General features: G+C 42.4%; 1 protein-coding gene across 8 annotated transcripts in view; it reads left to right on the forward strand.

Moving 5' to 3' along the window:
- The window catches only part of LOC119956823 (tight junction protein ZO-1-like), a 228,696-nt gene that overhangs the window by 137,681 nt on the left and 65,233 nt on the right, over positions 1-25,782 (forward strand). For all 8 annotated transcript variants that reach the window (XM_038784280.1, XM_038784276.1, XM_038784279.1 and 5 more), the window contains 7 exons: positions 11,556-11,612; positions 15,323-15,447; positions 17,477-17,579; positions 19,215-19,506; positions 22,500-22,603; positions 24,834-25,002; positions 25,410-25,557. In XM_038784280.1, coding sequence (XP_038640208.1) covers positions 11,556-11,612; positions 15,323-15,447; positions 17,477-17,579; positions 19,215-19,506; positions 22,500-22,603; positions 24,834-25,002; positions 25,410-25,557 — 998 coding nt within the window. The remainder of the gene's footprint in view (positions 1-11,555; positions 11,613-15,322; positions 15,448-17,476; positions 17,580-19,214; positions 19,507-22,499; positions 22,604-24,833; positions 25,003-25,409; positions 25,558-25,782) is intronic.

The raw sequence follows: 25,782 nt of genomic DNA on the forward strand, positions 1-25,782 counted from the left end.
TTAGAGTACCCAATTCATTTTGTCCAAATAAGGGGCAATTTAGCATGGCCAATTCACCTTGCCTGCACATCTTTGGATTGTGGGGGCAAAAGCCCATGCAAACACGGGGAGAATGTGCAAACTCCACACTGACAGTGACCAGAGCCAGGACCGATCCTGGACCTCAGCGTTGTGAGACAGCAGTGCTACTCACTGTGCCACCGTGCTGCCCAAATGTTTCTTGTATCATCAGCAAATTTTTAAATGTGCCCTGTACACCAAGCTCGGTGATTAAGAAGAGCAAGAGTCCCAACACTAACCCCTGGGGAGCTCCACTGCCAACCTTCCTTTTGCCTGAAAAGCAGCTATTAATCATTACTTTGTGTTCGCTGTAACTCAGCCAATTTCCAAGTTTCTACTTTCCCTTTTATTCAATGAGCTATAATTTTGCTCACAAGTCTGTTATGTATCAAATGCCTTTTGGAAGCCCATGTACATCAGCAGCATTGTCCTCATCAACTCTTGCTGTCACCTCTTCAGAAACACCAAGTTGGTCAAACACTATTTTCCCGCAAGAAATCTACATTGGCTTTCTTTAATTAACTCTCATTTGTCCAGGTGACTATTAATTTGTCCTGAATTATTTTATCTTGCATTTTCCCCAACTCCGAAGTTAACGGACTGTCCTGTAGTTTCTGGGCGGATCCTTAGCCCCTTTTTTGAACAAGAGTATAACATTTGCAATTTCCCAGTCCTGTGGCACGACCCCAGAGTTTTAAGGAAGACTGAAAGATTATCGGCAGTGCCTCCACAATTTCAATTCTCACTTTTTTAACAACCGTTGATACTACTCATCCGGTCCTGATGCCGTAAACAGCCTACATAATACCACCTCATCAATTAAAAACCCTGTCTGTCTGAATTGCCACCTCTTTCACCGTTGCCTGGATAGCATTTTCTTCCTTGGTAAAGATAAATACAAAGTGTTATGTACCAGATAATACATTCCTGCTGGTTATGTGTCACAGCTTCAAATTCCTAGGTGTGCACATCACCAACAACCTGTCCTGGTCCACCCACGTCGACGCAACGACCAACAATGCCTATACTTCCTCAGGAAACTAAGGAAATTCGGCATGTCCACATTAGGGTTAGTGCGGAATACAGGGTTAAAATAGAACATAGAACAGTACAGCACAGAACAGGCCCTTCGGCCCTCAATGTTGTGCCGAGCCATGATCACCCTACTCAAACCCACGTATCCACCCTATACCTGTAACCCAACAACCTCCCCTTTAACCTTACTTTTTTATTAGGACACTACGGGCAATTTAGCATGGCCAATCCACCTAACCCGCACATCTTTGGACTGTGGAAATGCGGAATACAGGGTTAACGGTAGGGTTCTTGGCAATGTAGAGGAGCAGAGAGATCTTGGGGTCTATGTTCATAGATCTTTGAAACTTGCTACTCAAGTGAATAGAGCTGTGAAGAAGGCCTATGGTGTGCTAGCGTTCATTAGCAGAGGGATTGAATTTAAGAGCCGTGAGGTGATGGTGCAGCTGTACAAAACCTTGGTCAGGCCACATTTGGAGTACTGTGTGAAGTTCTGGTCACCTCATTTTAGGAAGGATGTGGAAGCTTTGGAAAAGGTGCAAAGGAGATTTACCAGAATGTTGCCTGGAATGGAGAGTAGGTCTTGCGAGGAAAGGTTGAGGGTGCTAGGCCTTTTCTCATTAGAACGGAGAAGGATGAGGGGCGACTTGATCGAGGTTTATAAGATGATCAGGGGAATAGATAGAGTAGACAGTCAGAGACTTTTTCCCCGGGTGGAACACACCATTACAAGGGGACATAAATTTAAGGTAAATGGTGGAAGATATAGGGGGATGTCAGAGGTAGGTTCTTTACCCAGAGAGTAGTGGGCGCATGGAATGCACTGCCTGTGGAAGTAGTTGAGTCGGAAACGTTAGGGACCTTCAAGCGGCTATTGGATAGGTACATGGATTAGGGTAGAATAATGGAGTGTAGATTAATTTCTTAAGGGCAGCACGGTAGCATTGTGGATAGCACAATTGCTTCACAGCTCCAGGGTCGCAAGTTCGATTTCGACTTGGGTCACTGTCTGTGTGGAGTCTGCTCATCCTCCCCGTGTGTGCGTGGGTTTCCTCCGGGTACTCCCGTTTCCTCCCACAGTCCAAAGATGTGCAGGTTGGGTGGATTGGCCATGATAGATTGACCTTAGTGTTCAAAATTCTATGATTAACCTGGGACAAACGTTTGGTACAACATCGTGGGCCGAAGGGCCTGTTCTGTGCTGTATTTCTCTATCTCTATTGACTCTTAGCAATTGTTACAGATGCACCATAGAAAGCATCTTATCTGGCTGCATCACACCTGGTACGGCCCAAGACCGTAAGAAATTAGAGAGAGTCAGGAACACAGCTCAGTCCATCACTTCCCACTTCCCATCCATTGACTCTGTCTACACCTCCCGCTGCCTTGGGCAAGTGGGCAGCATAATCAAAGACCCCTCCCACCCGGGTTATTCTCTCTTCCAACCTCTTCCATCAGTAGAAGATACAAAAGTCCGAGAAAACGCACTTGATTGGAAAACCACTTCTTCACCACTGTTACCAGACTCCTGAATGACACTCTTATGGATTGAACTGATCTCTCTATGCATCTTCTCTACTGAGTAGCACTATACTCCGTATGCTTCCCCCGATGTCTATGACTATACATTGTGTATCTATCACATTTCCTATGTTTTTCATATGTGGACCTATTTGTCTGGACTGTATGCAGAACAATACTTTTCACTCGGTATACGTGACAATAAACCCAAATCCTAAGTGTGATGTGAAGGGACATCAGCAGTGTGTTGTGCCGAGTTTTGCCAAAAAGGAATAGACATCCACCACAAGAGACTGTCTTATTAAATTTTATGTGATATATATGGGAATCTGTTGTATAAATGTTAATAATAATAATCACTTATTGTCACAAGTAGGCTTCAATGAAGTTACTGCGAAAAGTCCCTAGTCGCCACATTCCGGTGCCTGTTCGGGGAGGCTGGTACAGGAATTGAACCCGCGCTGCTGGCATTGTTCTGCGATTTAGCCCACTGTGCTAAACCAGCCCCCGTTGTCGTTGCACTAATGAAGTAAAGGGAGAGGAGTGTTTTTTTTATCAGAATATCCTCTGCAGGCTATGTGTCATGAGACCATGTCAGCAGAGTGTTTGTGCTGGCTTTAGGCAGATCACCATCTTTGATTGAATGTTTTCTCTTTGTGGCAACCAAGAAATAAAGGGCAATATATTCTCAGTTTCCCCACCAAGCCAGAATTGCTAAGAACACTGGCAGCTATTCCTTGCTGAGGTCAGCTAGCTTATCACAGAGCAAGAATTGAAGAAATCTGCTTGTTTTCACTTACGTGGAGTTAGTCAGACATTGAATGGATTAAAAAAAAGTCTAATAATGCCAAGAAACAGAGGTAGTTTTAGATAATCTATATTTGTATTTGTGGATATTAGAAATGGTGTTTAGCTTTAACTATGTTTAATTTTGTATTTCTGTATAAGAAAGGGCTAGATGTCTAGTTAGCTTCATCTTAAACAAAGGTGCCTGCATGTGTGTGGGGTTTGGTTTCACTTTTAAACTATGCCTGCATTGTAATTAAAGTGTTCACAATGTGGAAAAAAAAACAGGCTTAAAGGAAAATTAGGTTGTTCCCAGGGGCAATCTTAAAGATAAAGAATGTTTGAGTTAGTTTTAAGCTGAAATTCCAAGGTATGTTTTTTTCAAGGGTGGAGTTGGAAACACTCACATGAAAGTCAGAGTTCCAATGAGGCCAGTTGGCTCACAACGTGACAACCATCGGGGAGAATTTGAAGAGAAATCCACAGAAATCCAAGTTGTATTGGGTGGCACCTGTCACCTGGTTTCAGTGTGATGTGTCTGATCACATTTTGAATATTGATTTATGTGGATTGTGTATTACTGAGAACATTAAAATATAAGATCTATTTTGTAAGTTGTGTTATCTGTACAATTCTGTGTACCTCTGTACAGAGAGGTGGGGTGAAGGAGTATATTATAGTTATCTTTTTATTGTTTAATAAATGATTTGTTAAAAGTTAATTGGCAGGTGGCACAGTGGCTCAGTGGTTAGCACTGCTGCCTCATGGCGGCGAGGACCCGGGTTCGATGCCAGACCCGGCTCACTGTATGTGTGGAGTTTGCAGATTCACCCCGGTCTGCGTGGGTCTCACCCCCACAACCCAAAGATGTGCAGGTTAGGTGGATTGGACACGCTAAATAATCCCTTAATTGGAAAAATTAATAAATAAATAAAAAGTTACTTGGCAGTCCAATTGACAGGACTCGAAATGACAAATAAAAGTTATGATCTATCAAGCCAGGGTACCATTCTGGGACCTGGCTGACAAGTAATAATATCACCTGGAATCGTAACAACAAGAATATGTTTTAAATTTGAGCTGTAGGTATTGGTTGTAGCGAGGATGGTGAAGACAGTCTGGCTGTAGATGTCTTGGGAAAGGTAGAAATTAAGAGTCAGAAGTTTGGAGAGCTGTAAAAAGTACATTTTAGTTTTCACAAGATCATAAATCCAGAGGGCTTTAGTGCCCAGCATTTCTGTCGCGTTCACAGTACTGTGGCTAACATTTCAATAAAGCACAATAATGTGAAAATTTCTTGCTCATAATTGAGTCAGTCCGAGTTTGATGCTAAAGTTGATTACAGGAAGTAACCTATGTCTTTGATTTAACACAGATGATTTGGCATCATGCCAGGGGCTTTGGCATAGGCGTGCCCTGTTCTGTGAACCAGATCATGTCAAATAAACAGTGTTGCCATGCCTGCAGTGCAGTTGGTTAAATTTTACTCTTCTGTAGAATGTAAAATTATGCGGAGTCATGCTTGAAATAAGTCAGAATTCAAGCTGAAGGTCACTAACCATTTCCAGATTGTGGTATCAGAAACTCCTGATAACGGAAGAGTAGTTTCAATCCTTCTGTTGCAGATACATGAATACATAGAAGATAGGACTAGGAGGAGGCCTTTTGGCCCTTCGAGCCTGCTCTGCCGTTCATGCCGATCATGGCTGATCATCCAACTGAATAGCCTAATCCTGCTTTCTCCCCATAACCTTTGATCCCATTCTCCCCAAGTGCTATATCCAGCCGCCTCTTGAATAGATTCAAAGTTTTAGCATCAACTACTTCCTGTGGTAATGAATTCCACAGGCTCACCACTCTTTGTGTGAAGAAATGTCTCCTTATCCAGGTGAAAATCGTCCAGCAACGGACTCTTTGATACAGGTGATAAACATTTCTTCAAATGGGAAATTGGTTTGCCCCTCGTGTTTTTGTTGAAGTGGCTATGATGGGGTGATGCTTCATTAATTTTTGCCATATTTAATAAAGCATCCGTGGCCTTTTATAAGTCATTTTCGTTTGCTCCATTCTGTTGAGGAATTTGTAAAATGCTTGTTGGAAAGTTTTTCTGGATATGACCCAATAAATACTTTATCTAAAAATCCAAATAAGCTCAATATTATCAGGTTAGGCATTCTTGAGATCTTATTATTTGTGATATTCGTGTTGAAGCTTTGCGTCTAATAGCTGCAGGTAGGCTCATTGTTGAAATCAAGTTTGATTTTGTTGCCTAATCATGTTTTTAGGATTTCCTTTCAAGCAGTCTTGTAGCTGAACAGGGCACTTTTAAAGAATAATTAGGCGACTTCATCGGTCAGCTGTTTGTGTGGGCAAACGGGCAGTCTGACATCGCAGCCTATAGTGTTAACATCTGCTAAATAAAGCTCTATGTTTTGATTGAACCTCCAAAGCCTGCACGCTCTATCTTGAATCCACCACAGATTTCAGTTCATTCTCTCTTTATTGCTGCTTAGGTTGGTCATCCAAAATTGCTTGCAACAATATCAGTAGGGTAAAATTAACCTGCCTCAAAGTTGTGGGATTTTTGCCTTTGTATCTGTAGCAAGTATTTTGTAGAGAGCTTTTGAGCTGTGTAACACTTGAATGAAGTGCAAATGATGGGAACAATTTAAGGTGATTAAGATGTCACAGACAATTAAGCTGTATTATGTAAAAGGTAAAGTTGCCATTTGATTTGATTTATTGTCACATACAGTGAAAAGTATTGTTTCTCGCATGCTGACAAACAATGCATACTGTACATAGGGAAGGAAGGGGAGACTGCAGAATATAATGTTACAGTCACAGCTAGAGTGTAGAGAAAAGATCAACTTAATACAAGGTAGGTCCATTCAAAAGTCTGATGGCAACAGGGAAGAAGCTGTTCTTGAGTCGGTTGGTGCGTGACCTCAAACTTTGGTATCTTTTTCCTGACTGAAGAAGGTGGAAGAGAGTATGTCCAGGGTGTGTGGGGTCCTTAATTATGCTGGCTGCCTTTGAGGCAGAGGGAATTGTAGACAGAGTCAATGGATGGGAGGCTGGTTTGCGTGATGGATTGGGCTACATTCACGACCGTTTGTTGTTTGCTGCGGTCTTGAGCAGAACAGAATCCACACCAAGCTGTGATACAACCAGAAAGAATGCTTTCAATGGTGCATCTGTAAAAGTTGGTGAGAGTCATAGCTGACATGCCAAATTTCCTTTGTCTTCTGAGAAAGTAGTCATTGGTGGGTTATCTTAACTATAGTGTCGGCATGGGGGGTCCAGGACAGGTTGTTGGTGATCTGGACATCTAAAAACTTGAAGGTCTCAGCCTTTCTACTTCGTTCCCATTGATGTAGACAGGGGCATGTTCTCCACTACACTTCCTGAAGTCGATGACAATCTCCTTCGTTTTGGTCATAGTCCGAGGTGACCATAGGCTGCTTCCTCCTTTTGAGGGGGAGAGCTGACTGCTGGTGATTTAACCTGAGCATCACCATAGCTCAGACGCGGGGCAAGGTTGAGAAGGTGGACCTTTATGAATGGTCTCAGCTGGTATAGGAATTGAACCCACGCTGCTGGACAAAAACAGAAAATACTAGACGACCTCAGCAGGTCTGACAAAATCCGTGGCGAGAGAAGGCAGCTATCATTTTGAGTCTGGATGATTCTTTGTAAAAGAGTCTTCCAGACTCAACATTAGCTGCTTCTTCTCTCCACAGATGATGTCAGACCTGTTGAGATTGCCGAGTATTTTCTGTTTTTGTTTCAGATTCCAGCATCCGCAGTAATTTGCTTTTATCTTTGACTTAAGTAAATATTGGAACCAGTAAAGAACACTAGTGATAGTTCACCGAAGGCACATTTTTGGTTTGATGTCTGTCAGCATCATGGTAAAAGTTTTGATGTAGAAATTTTATGCTTGCATATTTTAATGTAGTATTTTGAACCCTGAAAAAAAGGAGCTCCCCAGTTTGAAAATGCTTTGGATAAATTTTACGTGGCACTAGATAATGCAAGTTATTTATTGTTGACTCTGTGGGTAAATACACAGACAGGTAGACTATTGCTGAGCCATACACACCAGGAATGTCTGAAGTTAGTTGTGTGGTCTATGCTGAGTTGGCTGATGTCGGCTGCAGCAGCAGGGAGGGAACTATAATTTGCCTCATCACCTGACAGAGACAAATAAGCAAGGTTTCCCATTCCTTAATGCTGTGAAATCCCTGTCCGATTCCACTCATATGATATCTTTAAATTTAAAGACGTTCCAAGGCTTGGGAGAGTGATGAAATTGGAGGCCTAAGCAAATTTATGACCGCTTCAATCTTCTATTACAGTGGCTCATCTAGGACATTGTGGACAAGTGCAATCTGGCAGCAGAAATGTGTTTGAGATTAGAATGAGTGATAGGGAGCGTGTAAACAATCTATAAACATTTTACTCTGTGCCTGCAGAGATCAACAGCAACATGTAAATAAGAGGAAGCAAGGGTAAATGTTGGGGGGAGCTCCCTGTTGGGCGAGGGCTGAGGGATTGGGGAGAATGGACTCTGGATGTTAGGGAGGAGGAAACGGACTTTGGGTTTTGGGGACAGGGTGATCTTGGGTATTGGAGGTGGGAAAAAGTGCACCGAGTTGGGGAGAAGGATGATGTGTGTTGAGGAAAATGGGAATGGACATTTGAAACGAGAGAATGGTGTCCGGGGGGTGGGGGGTGGTGTCCGGGTGTTGTTGGAGGAATGGGAGAGAAACCGACTCTCTGGTACCAGAGTCTGTTTTGTGGTGCTCCTGCCTTAATTACATCAATAACTTTTAAAACACTTTACCAAATGATTGCCACTCAGCACTCTTAGTTCCGGAAACAAATCTGTGTGTTCTGTGTTGGAATATGCAATCTCACATCAGCATTGTTTGAACAAATCCTTGTGTTCAGTTTTGATTAAAGACTGGAGGCATGTTTTGGCACTTGGCATAAATTTAGAAAGCTTCCAACCTAATTAATCTGTTAGTTAAGATTAAGCCACTTTCTAACGAAACAATGAACTTGCAGAAAGTCATAGAGCTGGAAGGTAAAAGTAAAGCACATCAAGAAAATATTACATGTGAGCCATTTTAAATTTGTATGCTTGGTACATTTAGCTACATTATATTTAGGTACATTCTATTACTTTAATATCTCTGATTATAGGAATTTTTGTAAATGTCAGCCTTTGTTTTGATGAACTGAGGCCTGTGTGTTCTGCTGGGCCAATTGGCTTCAGACAATTTTGTTTCTAAGTTTTTTTTCTTTGTCTATCCCCATACCAACCACAAATTTATAATGCACACAAAAATCTTCATCTCCCTTCTGTTATTGAGTCGTGTGCACCGTGGATTATTATATTTTTATACATAAAGAAATGAGCTTCAGTTAGGAGAGAAAGATCTCACTTTTATATAGAACTCTTCACAACCCAGAATGAGTTACACTGAATTAAGTACTTTAGTTGCTTTTATAATACAAAGTCTTGATTGTGCTTGACATGATCCAACCCTATCTGACAATCGATGGTTCGATCAGTTGTGCATCACTTGTGTTGTGATACCAATTGGTGTTACTACTGGACGGGAAGGTCCCAGAATAGAAGCTGGCTCAGAAGATCGTAACATTTAACTTCTTTTTAAATAGAAACATGGAGGAGCAAAGACACAGGACTTCTAATTAGTTTTTAACAACAAGAAAAAACATTTATTAAACATGAAAGGTTTCACTCCCCCTTATCTTCAGAAATGTACACAGATTTCAAGGATAACATCCCACTCTAAAACCAAATGGCAAATGCCACCCAATCGATCTTTCATGAATTTCTCCTCAAATTCCCCCTTGATTACCACTTGAGTATTTCTAAACTCCACTCTCAAAAAGGCACATTTTAAAATCTTCTTTCAAACAATTCCTTCCATTAGCTGTTTTCATCAAGAATCCACCTCCAGGTTTTCTAAATATCTTTTCAAACATCGATTCCTCCCCACTGTTTTGGCAAAGATCCTCCACCTGGTTTTCCAACTCATCTTTCAGGATCCCGTTGTCATATAATCCCTACAGTGCAGAGAAAAGCCATTCGTCCCATTGAGTCTGCACTGACCGTCTGAAAAAGAACCCGAACCCAAGGCCCACTCCCCCGCCTTATGCCTGTTACTCCACCTAACATGCGCACTTTTTAACACTAAGCAATTTTAGCGCAATGTATCCACCTAACTGCACATCTTTGGGCTGTGGGAGGAATCCAGAACACTCAGAACGTGCAAATTCCACACAATCAGCCACCTAAGGCTTGAATTGAAGCTGTGTCTCTGGTACTGTGAGGCAGCAGTGCGAACTGCTGTGCCACCGTGCTGTGTTTTTAAACAAACTGAGTCCAGCCACCAATTGCTCCACAATTCCACAATTATTTCAACTAACCTCTCACAAACTGTTACAAGATATCACAAACCTTAGAACCACTTTAGATCTCTTCCTGGCTTCTAAACTCGGTCTGTCTTCACTGAACAGTATCCTGTTCTAGTTCCAGATTCCTCTGTTCTTTTAACTTCAGACATCCTGGCAACTTCTCTTCAATTTTTCCAATTTCCTTGGCAGTCGCTTCCTTACCCCTCACTCCATTGCATTGGCTTTTCTTCCAACATCTCTGATGTTGCCTGTCTTGCTGCAAGGGAGCTTCTACTCTGGCTACACGTTAAAAGCTAAACTCCCAAGTTATTTTCCCTAAAGGTGTCCCTGGTTACGAGACAACATCTCTTTCCTTCTCCAAATTTCTTGTAAACCCTTTCACCACAATAGGAATACAACCAAAACCTCCATACATGCAAACACCCTTTGTTAAACATAAAGCTTGTTTTTTAAAAAAAAGTTTTAAAATGTTTTAATTAGAGTTTTTTGCAATTAAGGGGCAATATAGTGCAGCCAATCCACGGACCCTGCACATCTTTGTGTTGTGGGGGCGAAACCCATGCAAATGTGCAAACTCCACACAGACAGTGACGCGGGGCCGGGATCAAACCCGGGTCCTCAGCGCCGTAGGCAGAAGTGCTAATCAATGCGCCACTGTGCTGCCCTTGTTTAACATAAAGCTAACTAGAGTTTTATTTTTTCCTGCTTCAGACCACTAAATTAAACCCACTTGAATCCATACTTTATTTCTAATATTTAACAATACAAATATGGCTGATCTAAAACAAATTCTGCTTTCCTGGCACATTTGTGTTCATGCCTTGCGCCCCATGGACTTCAGGTAGTGACAATTGAACCATAACAAGGAATAACCATGGTGAGTAAGGGTTTTACTGGAACCACGGGCATCAGAGATGGAGGTGAAGGGGTTGAGTGAGAAGATTGACAATTGCAGGTGTATTGGCCGGAATTTACCGTCTGTTCACACCAGTGGGATCCTCCGGTACTATGATGGCACACCCCTGCCTCGGGTTTCCCGGCGACGATGGGTGCATTCAACGGGAAATCCCGTCGATAAAGGTGAGACCAGAAGATCTTGCTGGCAGGCTGCCTCTGCCGCCGAAAGACCCACGGCGGGTTGCGCAGAAAATCTCGCCCATTGTGAATGGAGATATAAAGGGTGGATAGTCGAGCTTCGAACTGAGTGATTTGGGGAGTGTTTTTTTGGCTGCAAAAAGTTGTGGGGATTGGAGAACATGTTTGGTGAGGGATACAAGGAACTGATCAAACCTTGTATACATCAAATGTTTACATTTCTAATTTGGTTCTCTCTTTTTGGAATTATGGGGTAAGCTCTGCAATTCATGGTCACTGGAAGCTGAAGGTGTGAAATTTGTTGAAAAAGTTTAGCTGTAAATGTTCAGATCGAAGTAACTAAATAGATTTATCAGCTTCTGTTAACATAGAGCTGTGCACCTGGACTGATATCTGTTTCCCAGTTGCATGCGATATTTTGCTATTAACATTCATTCGTATGTTATCGTTGAGGAATACGTGAAAACCAGATTTTTTAAATTAAGATTTTTATCAATATTCAAATTCTGTGGCTAAAGGAAGTTTATTTTCAATGAGTTGTAAACGATTATTTTATAAAAATACAATCTCTATTCTAAATTAACTGGTGCTATCTCTTATTGCAGAATACAATCATGGAGGAAACAGTGATCTGGGAACAGCAGACAGTACCACTTCACAGGGTGAGTCATCGGCTACATTTAACTACCCAGTCAACCCCAGGGTATTAAGTATTCAGATGTACAATAATAGGTCAGGACCAGATGGCAGGAAACTGCTAAAGGAAACTTATTTTTCCTGTAAACCTTTTGAACCTGAAAGATGTGGTTCCTACTGATGTGATGAAGCTTTGTCAGATGTTTGTATATAGCTGATAAAGGATGCTATCATGACAGCTCTGTTGGTAAAGACAATTTATAAATGAGCAATTTCTAGGTTGTTTCCTGGGCTATTCTGAGTTTGCAGTAGGTAGGTTACAATTGACCTCCACACTTCTGGGTTAGGAAGTGGAAATATCAAAATTAGAGTGTTGCGTTTCTGTCTGCTTTACACAAACTCACCAGGACTAATAAGTTATGCATAAGTTTGGTTTATTTGAAGACACAGTACATGATGGCAGGCAGACAGATCTACTTTATGGATTCAGCAACTGTTACTCACAAGGGTAGCACAGCTGCAATCCCTACACACACTATGCACTGCTTGCTGCCTCAAACTGATCTCACAATAATGAGGACGATTTGGATCAGTGTGGTGCTAGAATGGTTGGACAGTTTGACAACATGTGGACGAAGACTCTGCACTTGGGTGAGGGACTTGGAGGGTGCCTGTTGAGCCATGCTGCACCAAACCCTCATGCCTTTAGAAGGAGAGAACATTGGCAAAACGATCAGGGTGCCTGATGGCCTGACAGATGATTCTTATGAATATAAATATTGTGATACTGGTGCATCCCAAGATCTGTGAATTCTCTTTGATTTGATTATTTCATTAACTGAGATATATAAACGTTTAAAATTTCAAATCTGAACTAACTGCAAAGATCTTGGGCTGGTTTAGTGACAATACTGAATGTTGCTGTTAGTTCAGACATTTCCATTGTATCGCTTTTTCATGGATGGTGTTGGGTGGTATGGAGGCAGCTTAAAGATAGATCAATAGGACTAAGAGGATCGAACAGAACATAAGGCGGCACGGTAGGACAGTGGTTAGCACAGTTGCTTCACAGCTCCAGGGTTCTAGGTTCGATTCTCGGCTTGGGTCACTGTGTGTGCGGAGTCTGCACGTTCTCCTCGTGTCTGCGTGGGTTTCCTCCGGGTGCTCCGATTTCCTCCCACAGTCCAAAGATGTGCAGGTTAGGTGGATCGGCCATGTTAAATTGTCCTTAGTCTACAAAAAGGGTTAGGTGGGGTTACTGGGTTATGGTGATAGGGTAGAGGTGTGGGCTTAACTAGGGTACTCTTTCCAAGGCCCGGTGCAGACTCAATGGGTGGAATGGCCTCCTTCTACACTGTAAATTATGTAATTCTATGAACATGCAAACTGCTGTTTTGCAATTCTTTGTTTGGAATAACAGCACTTTTCGCCGCCTGGTTTTGCTGACCGGCCAGTATGTTTTCACTGGATGTATACATTGGTCATATTTGAGCCTTTCTGTATCCTCTATGGTCAATTCAATAACAGGCGACTGAGATTTTCATCTTTCAGTAATTTGTCAAAAAATTGTGGTTAGCCTGATTTACTGGGGGAGCTGTTTGGCGCTTTCGGCTAAATGGATGTTGCATTGATGTCAAAAATGTTCAATTCCAGACTCGTCCTCCCATTTCGACCTTAACATAATCCCCCCCCCCAAAAAAACTAGCAGTACCCGTCTCCGGGCTTCCAGGGAAGCGAAGGCCAGAACATCTGCCTCTTTCTCCTCCTGGATTCCCGGGTCTTCCGACACCCTGAAAATCGCCATCTCTGGACTCGTTGCCACCCTCATTTTCCATACTCTTAGCCCAGCCGAGTTCCCTACCAAATTCCCATCCCCCTGAACCACCCTCTCTATTTGCCTGCCCACCTCCCTCTTCCTAAGCTGCTGTGCCAGCATTCTGCTGGCCTTCTCCCCATGTTCGTAAAACGCACCCGTCGCCTTCCTAAGCTGCTCCACTGCCTTACCTGTGGACTGCACCCCGAACTCTGCCTGCATTCTCCAACGTTCCCTTATGAGCTCCACCCCTGGTTACCGCATACCTCCTGTCTATCTGTAAGATCTCCTTGCAGGTAGTTCTGCATGCACTTCCCCAGCCTCTTGCACACCGCCTCGTCTGAGTGCTGAATAAATCAATGCAGGATAATCTGCTTGCGGTGCATTATCATGGGAATTTACCACTTGTGGGACCATTGCATCATTTAATTGAATGTAGTGGATGTAGCATTTATTTACCGAAACAATCCTTTCATAGCTCCTGCTGACTGCACTCTTACAAGGAGAGCCTTGTCCTAATTTGGATGGGGGTTGCAGTGGATTCTGGAGAAACCCCAACTTCAGACTTTAGAAATTGTTACTGCATGGTCTAAAGGAGAGTTGGAAGTAGAAGGTATCTGATGATGGCCTGCGTCCTATTGTCCCCAATACACTTCATAATTGTTAAAATGGGAGACGTTCAGGGGACCTGACTTTTTTTCTGCACTTGGGAGTATTTGGAATAGCTTAAGTTGATACCAGTCAAAAGTAGAAGTTTAGATGCATTTTGCAATTCAAACCATGTGCGGTGTCTATATTAAGGTATTATTTAGACTGAGTCTTTAGTGTTTTTGTCTTGACTAACATAGTTAACGCATTTGTTTTTTTCGACCTTCTTGACCCTCAAGCACAGTTTTGGGTTTCCAAATGTAAAGCGTTCAATTGTTTTATACCAGTGTCACAAGTTTGAAATGGTTTTAATCTACTTCTGGGTGCATATCCAGTGGAATGAATTGCAATTCTAATAATTACTATGGCAACTACAGAATTGGAAATTTGCTTGAATGATCATGTGAAAATGAAATGAAAAACACTTATTGTCACAAGTCTGCTTCAAATGAAGTTACTGTGAAAAGCCCCTGGTTGCCACATTCCGGCGCCTGTTCGGGGAGGCTGGTACGGGAATTGAACCGTGCTGCTGGCCCACTTTGGAAAGCTGAACGTAGTATTTCACTAACTCCTGTTTCTTCACGTTTTTGGGAACAATGCAAAACTGAAAGGTGGTTACTGAACCTTGCTAGAGTGGTTGTATGATGTGGAACTTAACCTTGGCTATCTTGCTACTTCCATTATGCCACACTAGAAGCATTGGCTTCCCCTGCTGCTTCTGCCTCTCAGCAGATCATCATCAGTGAAGGGCATCAATGCTCAGATGCTGCACTGCTATAATCCAAATGGAGTGAGCGCTGCTGTAGAAACATCTTGTGTTGCAATGCTTGTTTTTCTCTCTCCTCTTCAAAGGACTGCCAGACGATATATTTTGACACTGATTCTGTTGCTTGAGGATTTGAGTAATTTCACTAATGGATAAAAAGTGAAAGAGATGGGAGGGAACACAATGATTGCAAAAGTAAATGTGGTTGAAGAAAAAACCCAGTTGGAAAGCCAGTGAATAAAGGAAAGGTGATGTTTCTTTTCCACCATTCATGGACTTGGTTTGGGTGATTTGTGCACGGTCGTGCACCTCAGGCAACAACATTAGATTAACCATCCCCATCAACAAAATAATGTAGCAGCATGATGGTGTTTATTTGGATTTGCCAGTAAAATTACAATTAGCTGTAGGTAAAAATAAGTTATAGTTGGATTAGTAGATAAGGTGAATATATTATTGGGTTTCTAATCATTCTCACAAGTAATTTGTCCCTGTTCGTTTAACTTTAGGCTCCTGGATTTGGGTTTGGAATTGCAATATCAGGCGGAAAAGACAACCCACATTTTCAGAGTGGGGAAACGTCTATCGTAATTTCGGATGTTTTGAAAGGAGGCCCTGCTGAAGGATTGCTGCAGTGAGTACTCACAACCATCTTATTCCTCCTCTCCTGCCACCGGATAAACTTGTGTTGCTTACACACACACACGCACATATTATTTTATACACAGTGCCTGACGGTTAAATTAAAGATTTGTGATACAGAGAAGCGACATTTAAGTACAAGTGATAAATTGAAGATCTTGCTAGAGTAACTTTACTTCTTTGGTGGACATGTTCTGCTCATCAAATATCTGGAGAAATGGGGCAGTCTGCATTATGGTTATGATTGTTGCTATTTTGGATTCTATTTGATTAAAACTCTCAATAATGATATTTGTGATTGTTTTTGAAAGTAATGTTTAGGTTGGAATAAGAGGGCTTTAGTTTCAGCCACGAATGCTAACTTGCCTCGTTAAACCAGTATAAAGCAAACGACTTCCAATTAACAACATTTTATCATTTCAAATATTTTTATTCTCCTCCTGTTTCACAATTTCTCCCAAATTTGCACCCACCAACAACAACCCCGGCTGGTCCGACACCCCGAATATGGCCTCCTGATGGCCCAGGGTCGAGTTTCATGTGTACCACTTTAGAGATTACCCTGAAAACCTCCTTCCAGTAATCCTTCAGCTTTTGTGCCCCCCCGGCAACATTCACACACATCCTCTACCCCCTCAAAGAGCCGGCTCATCCTCGCCCTTGTGAGGTGTGCTCTGTATACCACCTTCAGCTGTATCAACCCCAACTTTGCGCACGAGGTGGAGGCGTTCACTCTCCGGAGCACATCACACCAGAACCCCTCCTCCATACCCTTTCCCAACTCTTCTGCCCATGATGCTTTGATCCCTTCCAGTGGTGCCTTCTCCTCTTCCAAAATAGCCCGTAAACTGCCGCACTACCCCCTTCTCCAGTCCCCCTGTCAACATTTCCTCCAGCAATGTGGAGGCCGGCTCCACCGAGAAGCCCTGTATGTCCTTTCTGACAAAATCTCGAACCTGCATGTATCTAAACATTTCCCCATGCTCCAGCCCATATTTCGCTCCCAGCTCCTTCAATCCTGCAAACCGACACCCAAGAAACAAATCTGTTAGTGTCTTAATCCCCTTCTCCCATTTCTGAAAATTTCCAACCCACTTCGCTGGCTCAAATCTGTGGTTCTCCCGAATCGGCATTTCCCTTGACCCTGCCCCCAACCCGATGTGTTGGTGAAACTGCCTCCAAATTCTCCATGAAGCTATTATTACTGGCCTCAGAGTATTTCCCCGGGGCCTTCGGGAGCGGCGCAGTTGCTCGTGCTTTCAATCCTGATCCCCTGCACTCTGACCCACTGGGAATCAACCCCTCTGACCCAGCTCCGCACCTTCTCCACATTCGCCGCCCAGTGGTAATACATCAGGTTCGGGAGACCCAAACCCCCTGCCTGCCGTCCCCTCTGTAGCACCAACTTTCTAACTCTGGCCACCTTCCCTCCCATATGAACGAGATAATCATTCCTTCAATCTCTCTTAAAAATGCTCCAATTAACAAAATTATGGTTTATCATGAAAGACCATTGTTAAAAATATTTTTCCTATTTATAAAGGTAACCAAAAACCCCACAATTGCCTGTAACCTTAGAAAGACAAAGGAAGTAGATCATTTTCATATCCATTGGTAAAATGATTTGTTACCAGAGTGAATGCGGGTAGCACAGTGGTTATCACAGTTGCTTCACAGCTCCAGGGTCCCGGGTTCAATTCCCGGCTTGGGTCACTGTCTGTGCAGAATCTGCACATTCTCCCAGTGTCTGGGTGGGTTTCCTCCGAGTACTCCGGTTTCTTCCCACAGTCCAAAGATGTGCAGGATAGGTGGATTGGCCATGATCAGTTGCCCTCAGTGTCCAAAACGATTGGGTGGGTTTACTGGGTTACGGGGATAGGATAGGGTGTGGGGTTAGGTCGGGTGCTCTTTCTAAGGCTGGTGCAGACTTGATGGGTCAAATGGCCTACTTCTGCACTGTAATTTCTATGATTCTAAGAACGTCAGTGTTTGGGTCAGTTCATCTTTTGTTTCTTTGGCAGTGAGAATGATCGGGTTGCGATGGTTAACGGAGTTTCAATGGACAATGTGGAACATGCTTTTGCTGTCCAACAACTACGGAAAAGTGGGAAGAATGCAAAGATAGTAAGTGAAAGTACAACGTTTGATTCTGTTCAGACAATAAATGTAGCGAACGTGCCACTGCATTTAAAAGATAATGCGAACTAACGTGGAACAAGATTAGATCCATCTGCTAATGTGCATGTCTTTTCATTAACTTAAATTGGGCTTATTTTACCAATTTGTCAGGGTGCTAAACCCAGCATAATATGCAAGACTGATGACTTGCAAGAACATTTTTATTTAACATTTTTGTTTCCATTGCTAGTATAGAAATGCAGGGATGATGCCATCTCAGTACGAGGTAAGACGCTGGTTGCCCTGCAACTCTACCAAGCATTAAATTTAAACAAGAAATGGGTTTAGTTCAGCGTATTGGTCTCTGAAACTAAATGAAACAGAACTCAACAGTGCATCGTATCTGTAAAAAGGGAAGAGAAGTTAGCATTACAAATGTTGACTTTATCAGAACTGCTTTTAAAATCTTTTTCAACCGTGTTGTTGGAATTGTCTGGTACTCCGATTTGCAATGCTGCCTTTGAGTGAGGCTGTGCTTTGCACGATTGTGTTAACTTCTATTTGTTAAAACTAAGAAGTTCAACTGCACTCATCTATTGCATTGAAAATATGTGAACTGCTTGATCGTGCTGCTCAGCACAGTCCAACACAGCTTATTTTTTATTGGGAGTTATTCAGATTTCACGCTGCATCAAATTCCATTTCCCAGTGTGAGCATTATTCATGAGTTGAAAACCTAACCACGTAACGTTGTAGGCAGTTGAAAAGCACAAATGGCCAAATGTTGTGATTTTTCTCCCCCCTCAGCGCCAGAGGAAAAAAGGTTACATTATGCAAATAATCCAGTCTGCTCCTTTATAATGATGGAGAGCTTTGAAAATTAAAGTGTTAAATTACATTAAAATGGTGTCTTTCACTACTTCAGGTCATCACAAAGTGTTTTACAGCCAATTACATATTTTTGAAGTGTAGTCGCTCTAAAAATGTAAGAAACGCAACTCTTGACTTTCACAGAGCAAGATCCTACAAATTGGTCAGATGAGAGTGCGATAAACAACTACATCTGGTTTTAGGTGTAGGTTGAGGAATCGATGTTAGTCAGAGCACCAGTGAGAACTTCCTTGCTCTTATTTGAATATTGGTCATGTAACTCTTTGCACCCACCTGACTGAGTATATGGGGTCTGAGTATAACATCTCATTCAAAAGGCAGTGAAGAACAATGCAGCATTCCCTTGGTACTGAACTTCAGCCTCATTTGCTCAGGGCTTTAGAGTGGGACTTAAACAAAAAACGAGAAGATTGTGTATTCATTTTTTTTACAATTAAGGGGCAATTTAGTGTGACCAATCCAACTACCCTGCATATCTTCAGGTTGTGTGGGCGAGACCGATGCAGACATGGGGAGAATGTACAAACTCCACACGGACAGTGACCCGGGGCCAGGATCGAACGCTGATCCTCGGCTGCATGAGGCAGCAGTGCTAACCACCGTGCCACCCTTAATCAACAATCTTCTGACTCAGAATTGAGAGAACCATCCGCTGAACAACAGCTATTAGAAGTTTTGTGGAATTCAGGTAAAATGGGAAAAGTAAGAACTCTTTCTAACAAGTGATGCTTTATTTTTTAATTCTTCCAGACAATCCGGAGAAAACGAAAAATTCAGATGCCAGTATCGAGACCAGAGCCAGATCGACAGCCGATTTCAGAGCCTGAGGATGACAGTTATGAGGAAGAGGAAGTGTATGATCGTAAAAGTGGACGGAGTGGACCGAGTCCTTATAGTGGGAGGAGGAGTGAGAGGAGCATTGGGAGAAGGGAAGATAGCCGAGAAAGAAGCTTGTCACCAAGATCAGAGCGACGATCAGTATCATCAAATCTTCCACCAAAACCTATTAAAGTAACATTGGTAAAATCAAGGAAGAGTGAAGGTGTGTGGTTCATCAGGAAAATACAAATGGCTGTATAACTATACTAAATTGGGTTTTGAGGTTTAACAGCTTAGAAGGTCTCTTGTGGCATTAAGGAACATTGGTATAACTAAAAATATGAGCACAAAGTTAACAAAACAAATAACTTTTACATAGACATCAAGCTGGTTATTAGACAGGATGTGCTTTGTGGCTACATGTATAACACTTTTACCAGTGATGAGTTGAAATGCTGAAAGTAATATGTTCTGAAAATTTACCATTTTAGTGTTACTTGAACTAAAATTCTAATTATCCTCCAGAGCTCTGACATTAGCACAATAACTGGAGCTAGAGTGAGAAATCGTGGTTGGCTGTTTGATCCAGTAACCATCACTGAAAAATGTTTTATACAACGGATGTACCAGCCTCCCCGGACAGGCGCCGGAATGTGGCGACTAGGGGCTTTTCACAATAACTTCATTGAAGCCTACTCGTGACAATAAGCGATTTTCATTTTTTTTTCCATGTCAGCAGGATTGTGCTTGGCTTGATTCCCTTCGCAGTTAAATATATCAGCATTCACCATCGTCACTCATATGTGCTGAATGGCCAGCTTGACAGTGTTAAAATGTAAATGGTTCCCCTAGAACCAATCCAGTTAAAGTTTACTTGACAGAAGAGCATTGGATTATGTGGGTCGGGGGAATCCTGATAGGCCTGCTGAATTTGTAGAGTGATCAGATGTAGTAATCTGTAGGACAAGACTGCCGGCTGGCAGAGTCGGTATGGAATTTGAGAGGAGAGAATTCAACTGAGCATAGATCAATGCTTGTGTCAAACATGGAACAGTCACAAAATTACAAGTTATATTAAAAAAAAGAATGATATGTTGTATACAATTCTGTGTTGCCGGGTATGTATCTGTAAACCAAACCAATCAGGGTGGAGTGATGCTGTTGATTCCATTAAATTGTTGTCTTGGAGTTTTCATTTAGTTATCTTTCAGGAAAGGAGTTCTTAAGTTTCCTTTGAGGTTAATATTGTATTGGTCTTCAAAAAAGCTCTAGCTGGGTACAGGGCTACACCGTACATAGATACAGAGAAGATGGGAGCAGGAGGAGGCCTTCTTGCCCTTCGAGCTCCGCCGTTCATGCCGATCATGGCTAATCATCCAACTGAATAGCCTAATCCTGCTTTCTCCCCATAGCCTTTGATCCCATTCTCCCCAAGTGCTGTATCCAGCCGCCTCTTGAATATATTCAAAGTTTTAGCATCAACTACTTCCTGTGGTAATGAATTCCACAGTCTCACCACTCTTTGGGTGAAGAAATGTCTCCTTATCTCTGTCTGAAATGGTTTACCCTGAATCCTCAGACTGTGACCCCTGGTTCTGGACATACCCATCATTGGTAACATCTTCCCTGCATCTACCCTGTCTAGTCCTGTTAGAATTTTATAAGTCTCTATGAGATCCCCCTCATTCTTCTGTACTCCAGCGAGAACAATCCCAACCTAGTCAATCTCTCCTCATATGATAGTCCCGCCATCCCTGGAATCAGTCTGGTAAACCTTTGCTGCATTTCGTCGAGAGCAAGAGCATCCTTCCTCAGAGAAGGAGTCCAAAACTCCACACAATATTCCAGTTGTGGCCTCACCAAGGCCCTGTACAGTTGCAGCAACACATCCCTGCTTCTATACTCGAAATCTCTCGCAATGAAGGCCAACATGCCATTAGCCTTCTTTAGCGCCTGCTGCACCTGCATACTTATGGTGCACAAGGACACCCAGATCTTGCTGCACACTCCCTTCTCCTAATTTGCAACCATTCAGGTAGTAATAATCTATAACTTGTGGCGGTCAACAAACTTTCTGATGTCTGATTTAGATTTGCATTTGAGAGCATATTAATGTCAGCTGGGCTCTGTCCTCAGCTGATCATGGTTTTTGTGGATGTGGAGGCTTGTTTCTGACTGTTGCACAGGCCTTTTGTGGCAGTAAAAATGTCAGGAGCATAAGTTTGAATCTCGTGCCTGAGATTGTGATTGTTGAGCAATTCCACCCACAGTTTCATTATTGTGAAGAGTTCCACTCTGGTAACCATCTCACTACATAATAGAAATGGTCTACAAATTTGTGTGTTGTTGCACATTGCTTTCTCTGAGATCTTGTGCTAATCATATAATTTATCAGTTAGACAGTTGGCAAGAATCAATCTGTGGATCATATTCAACATTATACTTCCACAGCAAAAACTGGAATGTTTAAAATGAAATAACGAAAGAATTGTTCACCAAATTGAAGTCCTGAATCTGGTCGCACCTAATGTTCCTGTCCAAGGAGGTACACACCCAGAGCTGGTGGCTGCTGTAGGCTTATTTGGCATTAAAAATTGAGTAATTAAATCTGATAACAGTTAATCATATTTAATTTTTTCTTGCCCACCTTTCTTCATGTTTATTGATGAGATGTTGGTTCCTTGCTCAGATGTGGTTCTCTGTGCACCTGTTGTTTTTGGATACTCACTAAAGGTTCAATGTTTCTGTGAGCTTTTATGGTGAGTCAGGACAGCTATTTACTATTACAGCAACATAACTGAAATGATTTTGCATACCCCAACATCCTGAGCTCTTCCCGGGGCCCAATTCTTCATGATTCTGATGCCACATGGGAATAGTAAAGTACTCCTCATCGTTAATGTGGCAGGTAACCAGAACTGTGAATAAGTCAAACAGACAGATTGGAGATGCAGACATTGGTTACTGAATGATAGAAGCTGTCATCATTATCTCTGCATCCAGTAAAAAAAGAGAATCAAGTATGAATGAAAAGATGAGTTAATCAGAACAAATGCAGAAAATTTAGTGGTAATAATAGCTGCATATATTGGATTTTGACTTCTTATTCTTGGAAGCTGTTTGTCTGAAGAATTTTTGTGGATCCGCCCTGTTCTGTGGAACAAGATTGCAAGTTAATTATCTGATGTCTTTTTTTATTATTGCTGTGTTTTTAAGAGTATGGTCTGCGATTGGCAAGCCACATTTTTGTAAAGGAGATCTCGTCAGAAGGACTGGCTGCCAAGGACGGCAACATTCACGAGGGAGATGTAGTATTGAAGGTTAGTCATTTTTGGCTTAAAAGCATGAAAATGTCGCTCCCCATAATATTTGCCCAGTAAGAAGTCTGACAACACCAGATTAAAGTCCAAAAGGTTTATTTCAAATCACTAGCCTTCTTCAGGTGAGTCCTCGGGAGCAGTGCTCCAAAAGATAGTGATTTGAAACAAACCTGTTGGACTTTAACCTGGTGCTGTAAGACTTCTTATTGTGCCCACCCCAGTCCAACACTGGCATCTCCACATTATAATATTTGCCACTCAACCTTGAAGTTGCAGAACGCATAATCTACTCGGTGTTAGAGTAGTTCTACAGCAAAGTATTGATCCTGCCTGCTTATATTCTTGCTGATTAATGTAACTCCTCACTTGTAACTAACTGTCTCAAGACAGCTTTGATTGTCCCATAAGTGCCAATCAGGTGCGAAAAAGTATCAACTGAGTCCTTTAATAAGGAATCCAGCACCTTTACTGTTTGTAGATCACTCGAAGCAAAGCTCATAGGCATTCTTAATGGCTCCACAAGTTTATTCAGTGTGTAGCTGAATCTTGCAGATCAAACAAGTCTCGTGTTCCATTTCTGGTCAACTGAGTTAGCTGGTATCAGCTGGGCACTGGGGTGAAACCTTAATGCACCTCAGTTTCTGTGTTCAGGAGGAAAAATATGCACCACTCCCTAATTGCGAGCACATGTGGGTATAGAACAGAATTGGAATCAGTTGTGCAGTCAAATAGTCTGCTATCACTCTCTGTGCTTCCTCTTAGATGGCTACTTGGGCAAGATGCTGGAAGGTCACAGAGGTTCAGGAATTCTGACTCCAGCTAAGTTAGTGAGAGTACCGAGGAAAGAAAAACTAATGTGGGCAATATTCCTGAGGAATATCATAGAATACCATTTAGCCTATTGAATCTGCACTAACCCACTGAAAGAGTATCATGGCCAATCCACCTAACCTGCACACCTTTAGACTGTGGGAGGAAACCGGAGCACCCGGAGGAAACCCACGTAGACATGGGAGAAAGTGCAAACTCCACCCAGACAGTTACCCGAGGCCAGAGTTGAACCTGCATCCCTGGCACTGTGAGGGAGCAGCGCTAACCACTGTGCAAACTCATGTCGGAATTCACATGAACATGCTGAAAGTCATGGAGCTGTGAGTTCCAGCTCTGGGAGAAGTGTATGCTTTGAGCCTGTAGACCTCATTACAGCCTTGGTTCAAACATTGACAAAAGAACTAAACTCCAGAGGTGATGTGAGCGTGACTGCTCTTGACATCAAGGCAAAATTTGTTTTTGTAAAATTAGAGTACCCAATTGTTTTTTAAGTGACAATTTCGCGTGGCCAATTCACCTACCTTGCACTTCTTTGGGTTGTGGGGATAAGACCCATGCAGAAAGGGGAGAATGTGCAGACTCCACATGGACAGTGATCCTGGGCCGGGAGCGAACCCGGCTCCTTGGTTCGTGAGGCAACAGTGCGAACCACTACGCCACCGTGCCACCTTTACATCAAGGCAACATTTGGCCAAGCATAGCATCATGGAACCCTTGCAAAACTGGTCTCAGCGGGAAAACTCTTTGCTGGTTGGAATCACACCTGGCACAAAGGAAGATAGTGGTGGTTGTTGGAGGTCAGTCACCTTAGCTCCAGGGTATCACTGCATGAGTTCCTCGGGTAGTGTCTTAGGCCCAGCCATCTTCAGCTGCTTCATCGATGACCTTCTTTCCATCACAAGGTCTAAAGTGGGGATGTTTGCTGATGACTGCACAATGTTCAGCACCATTCGTGACTCCTCAGATAATGAAGCAGTCCATGTTCAAATGCAGCAAGACCTGGACAATAGTCAGGCTTGACGTTTTGTGTAAAGTATCACAATTACGCTAAATGACTCTGTTTAGCAAGGTTCTGTCTTCAGCTTTAGGTTTAACTTAATGGTTTGTTAAGCTAATTGGCAAATGCTTTTGTAATTTTTACTCCATTTAAACAATCCCTGTGTTGCACAGGGTGCTGTAGTGCAGTAATTGAAGTTAGTGTTGTCACACTCAGGAGGGGGGCGGGTGTGGAATGCTGATAAGGAAGAGAATGCTTGCTATACATGTCTAGAGAGCAAAGAGAATGTTAGCACTGTTTTAACTATTGTTCTGCTCTGGCTGCTACCTTCAGATAAGGCTTGTGCTATTTGTAGTCAGGCACCAGATTCTTCCTTATTGCGATTAATTTGTTCCATTACAGATCAATGGCACCGTTACAGAAAACATGTCACTGGGAGATGCAAAGAAACTAATCGAAAGGTCAAAGGGCAAACTTAAAATGGTGGTGCAAAGAGATGAGAGAGCCACTCTCCTTAACGTGCCTGATTTGGATGACAGCATTCCTTCTGCAAATGCTTCTGAAAGAGACGGTGAGTGTTTGAGCCAATTGGCTTTCAAGGATAGCAAAGCCCCTACTGTTCAGGCTTTAAATATAAGTTACAGATTGAGTAGAAACTAAGTGCATTAACTGAGTTGCTTATCAGGCGATACTGAACATGCCTTGAGAAATCTGTCATTGGCTTTTATTGCCAGCTTTAATTGATAAGCCAGCTTGACGGGCAGACCCATCTATTAGAGTGCAATTGTTCTCTTATGGACTTGAACGATTGCTGTGTGCTCCACATGGTGGTACATATAAAGGTGAGACATTGATATTCTGCCATGTACAATGTTACATTTATTTGTAGAATTACATTTTTGTGAATCAGTGAATGGTTCATTTGTATTTTTGTATTTTTTCAGTAATAACAAATTAACCTGTGAATTTTGTTGTTAGATATTTCAGAAATTCATTCATTAGTATCTGATCATTCCAACCATTCAAACGAGAGACCACGATTACGCAGTCGTTCACGGTCCCCTGATAAAAGGTCAGACTGGTCTGACCATTCGCGCCATTCTCCACAGCCCATCAGCAATGGGAGGTAGGTGTTTGCTCTTTTTCTAAGGAATTGACTTGTGTCAAGGCTTGCATTGCAGTTGGACCTGCTTATTTTGTCACCTTTACTTGCACTGGTGTTTCTGAATGGTTAAATGGGTTTACAGCCAAGAACCACATAACGAGTCTGAAAGCTCTCTAACCTAAGCATCTCGAGTTATTTGTGTGTTTGTATATTCCACAGTCTGATTGGGAAAAATTGTATCGTTGT

The sequence above is a fragment of the Scyliorhinus canicula genome, chromosome 24, assembly GCF_902713615.1.
Source record: "Scyliorhinus canicula chromosome 24, sScyCan1.1, whole genome shotgun sequence".
In the NCBI taxonomy this organism is placed as follows: Eukaryota; Metazoa; Chordata; class Chondrichthyes; order Carcharhiniformes; family Scyliorhinidae; genus Scyliorhinus; species Scyliorhinus canicula.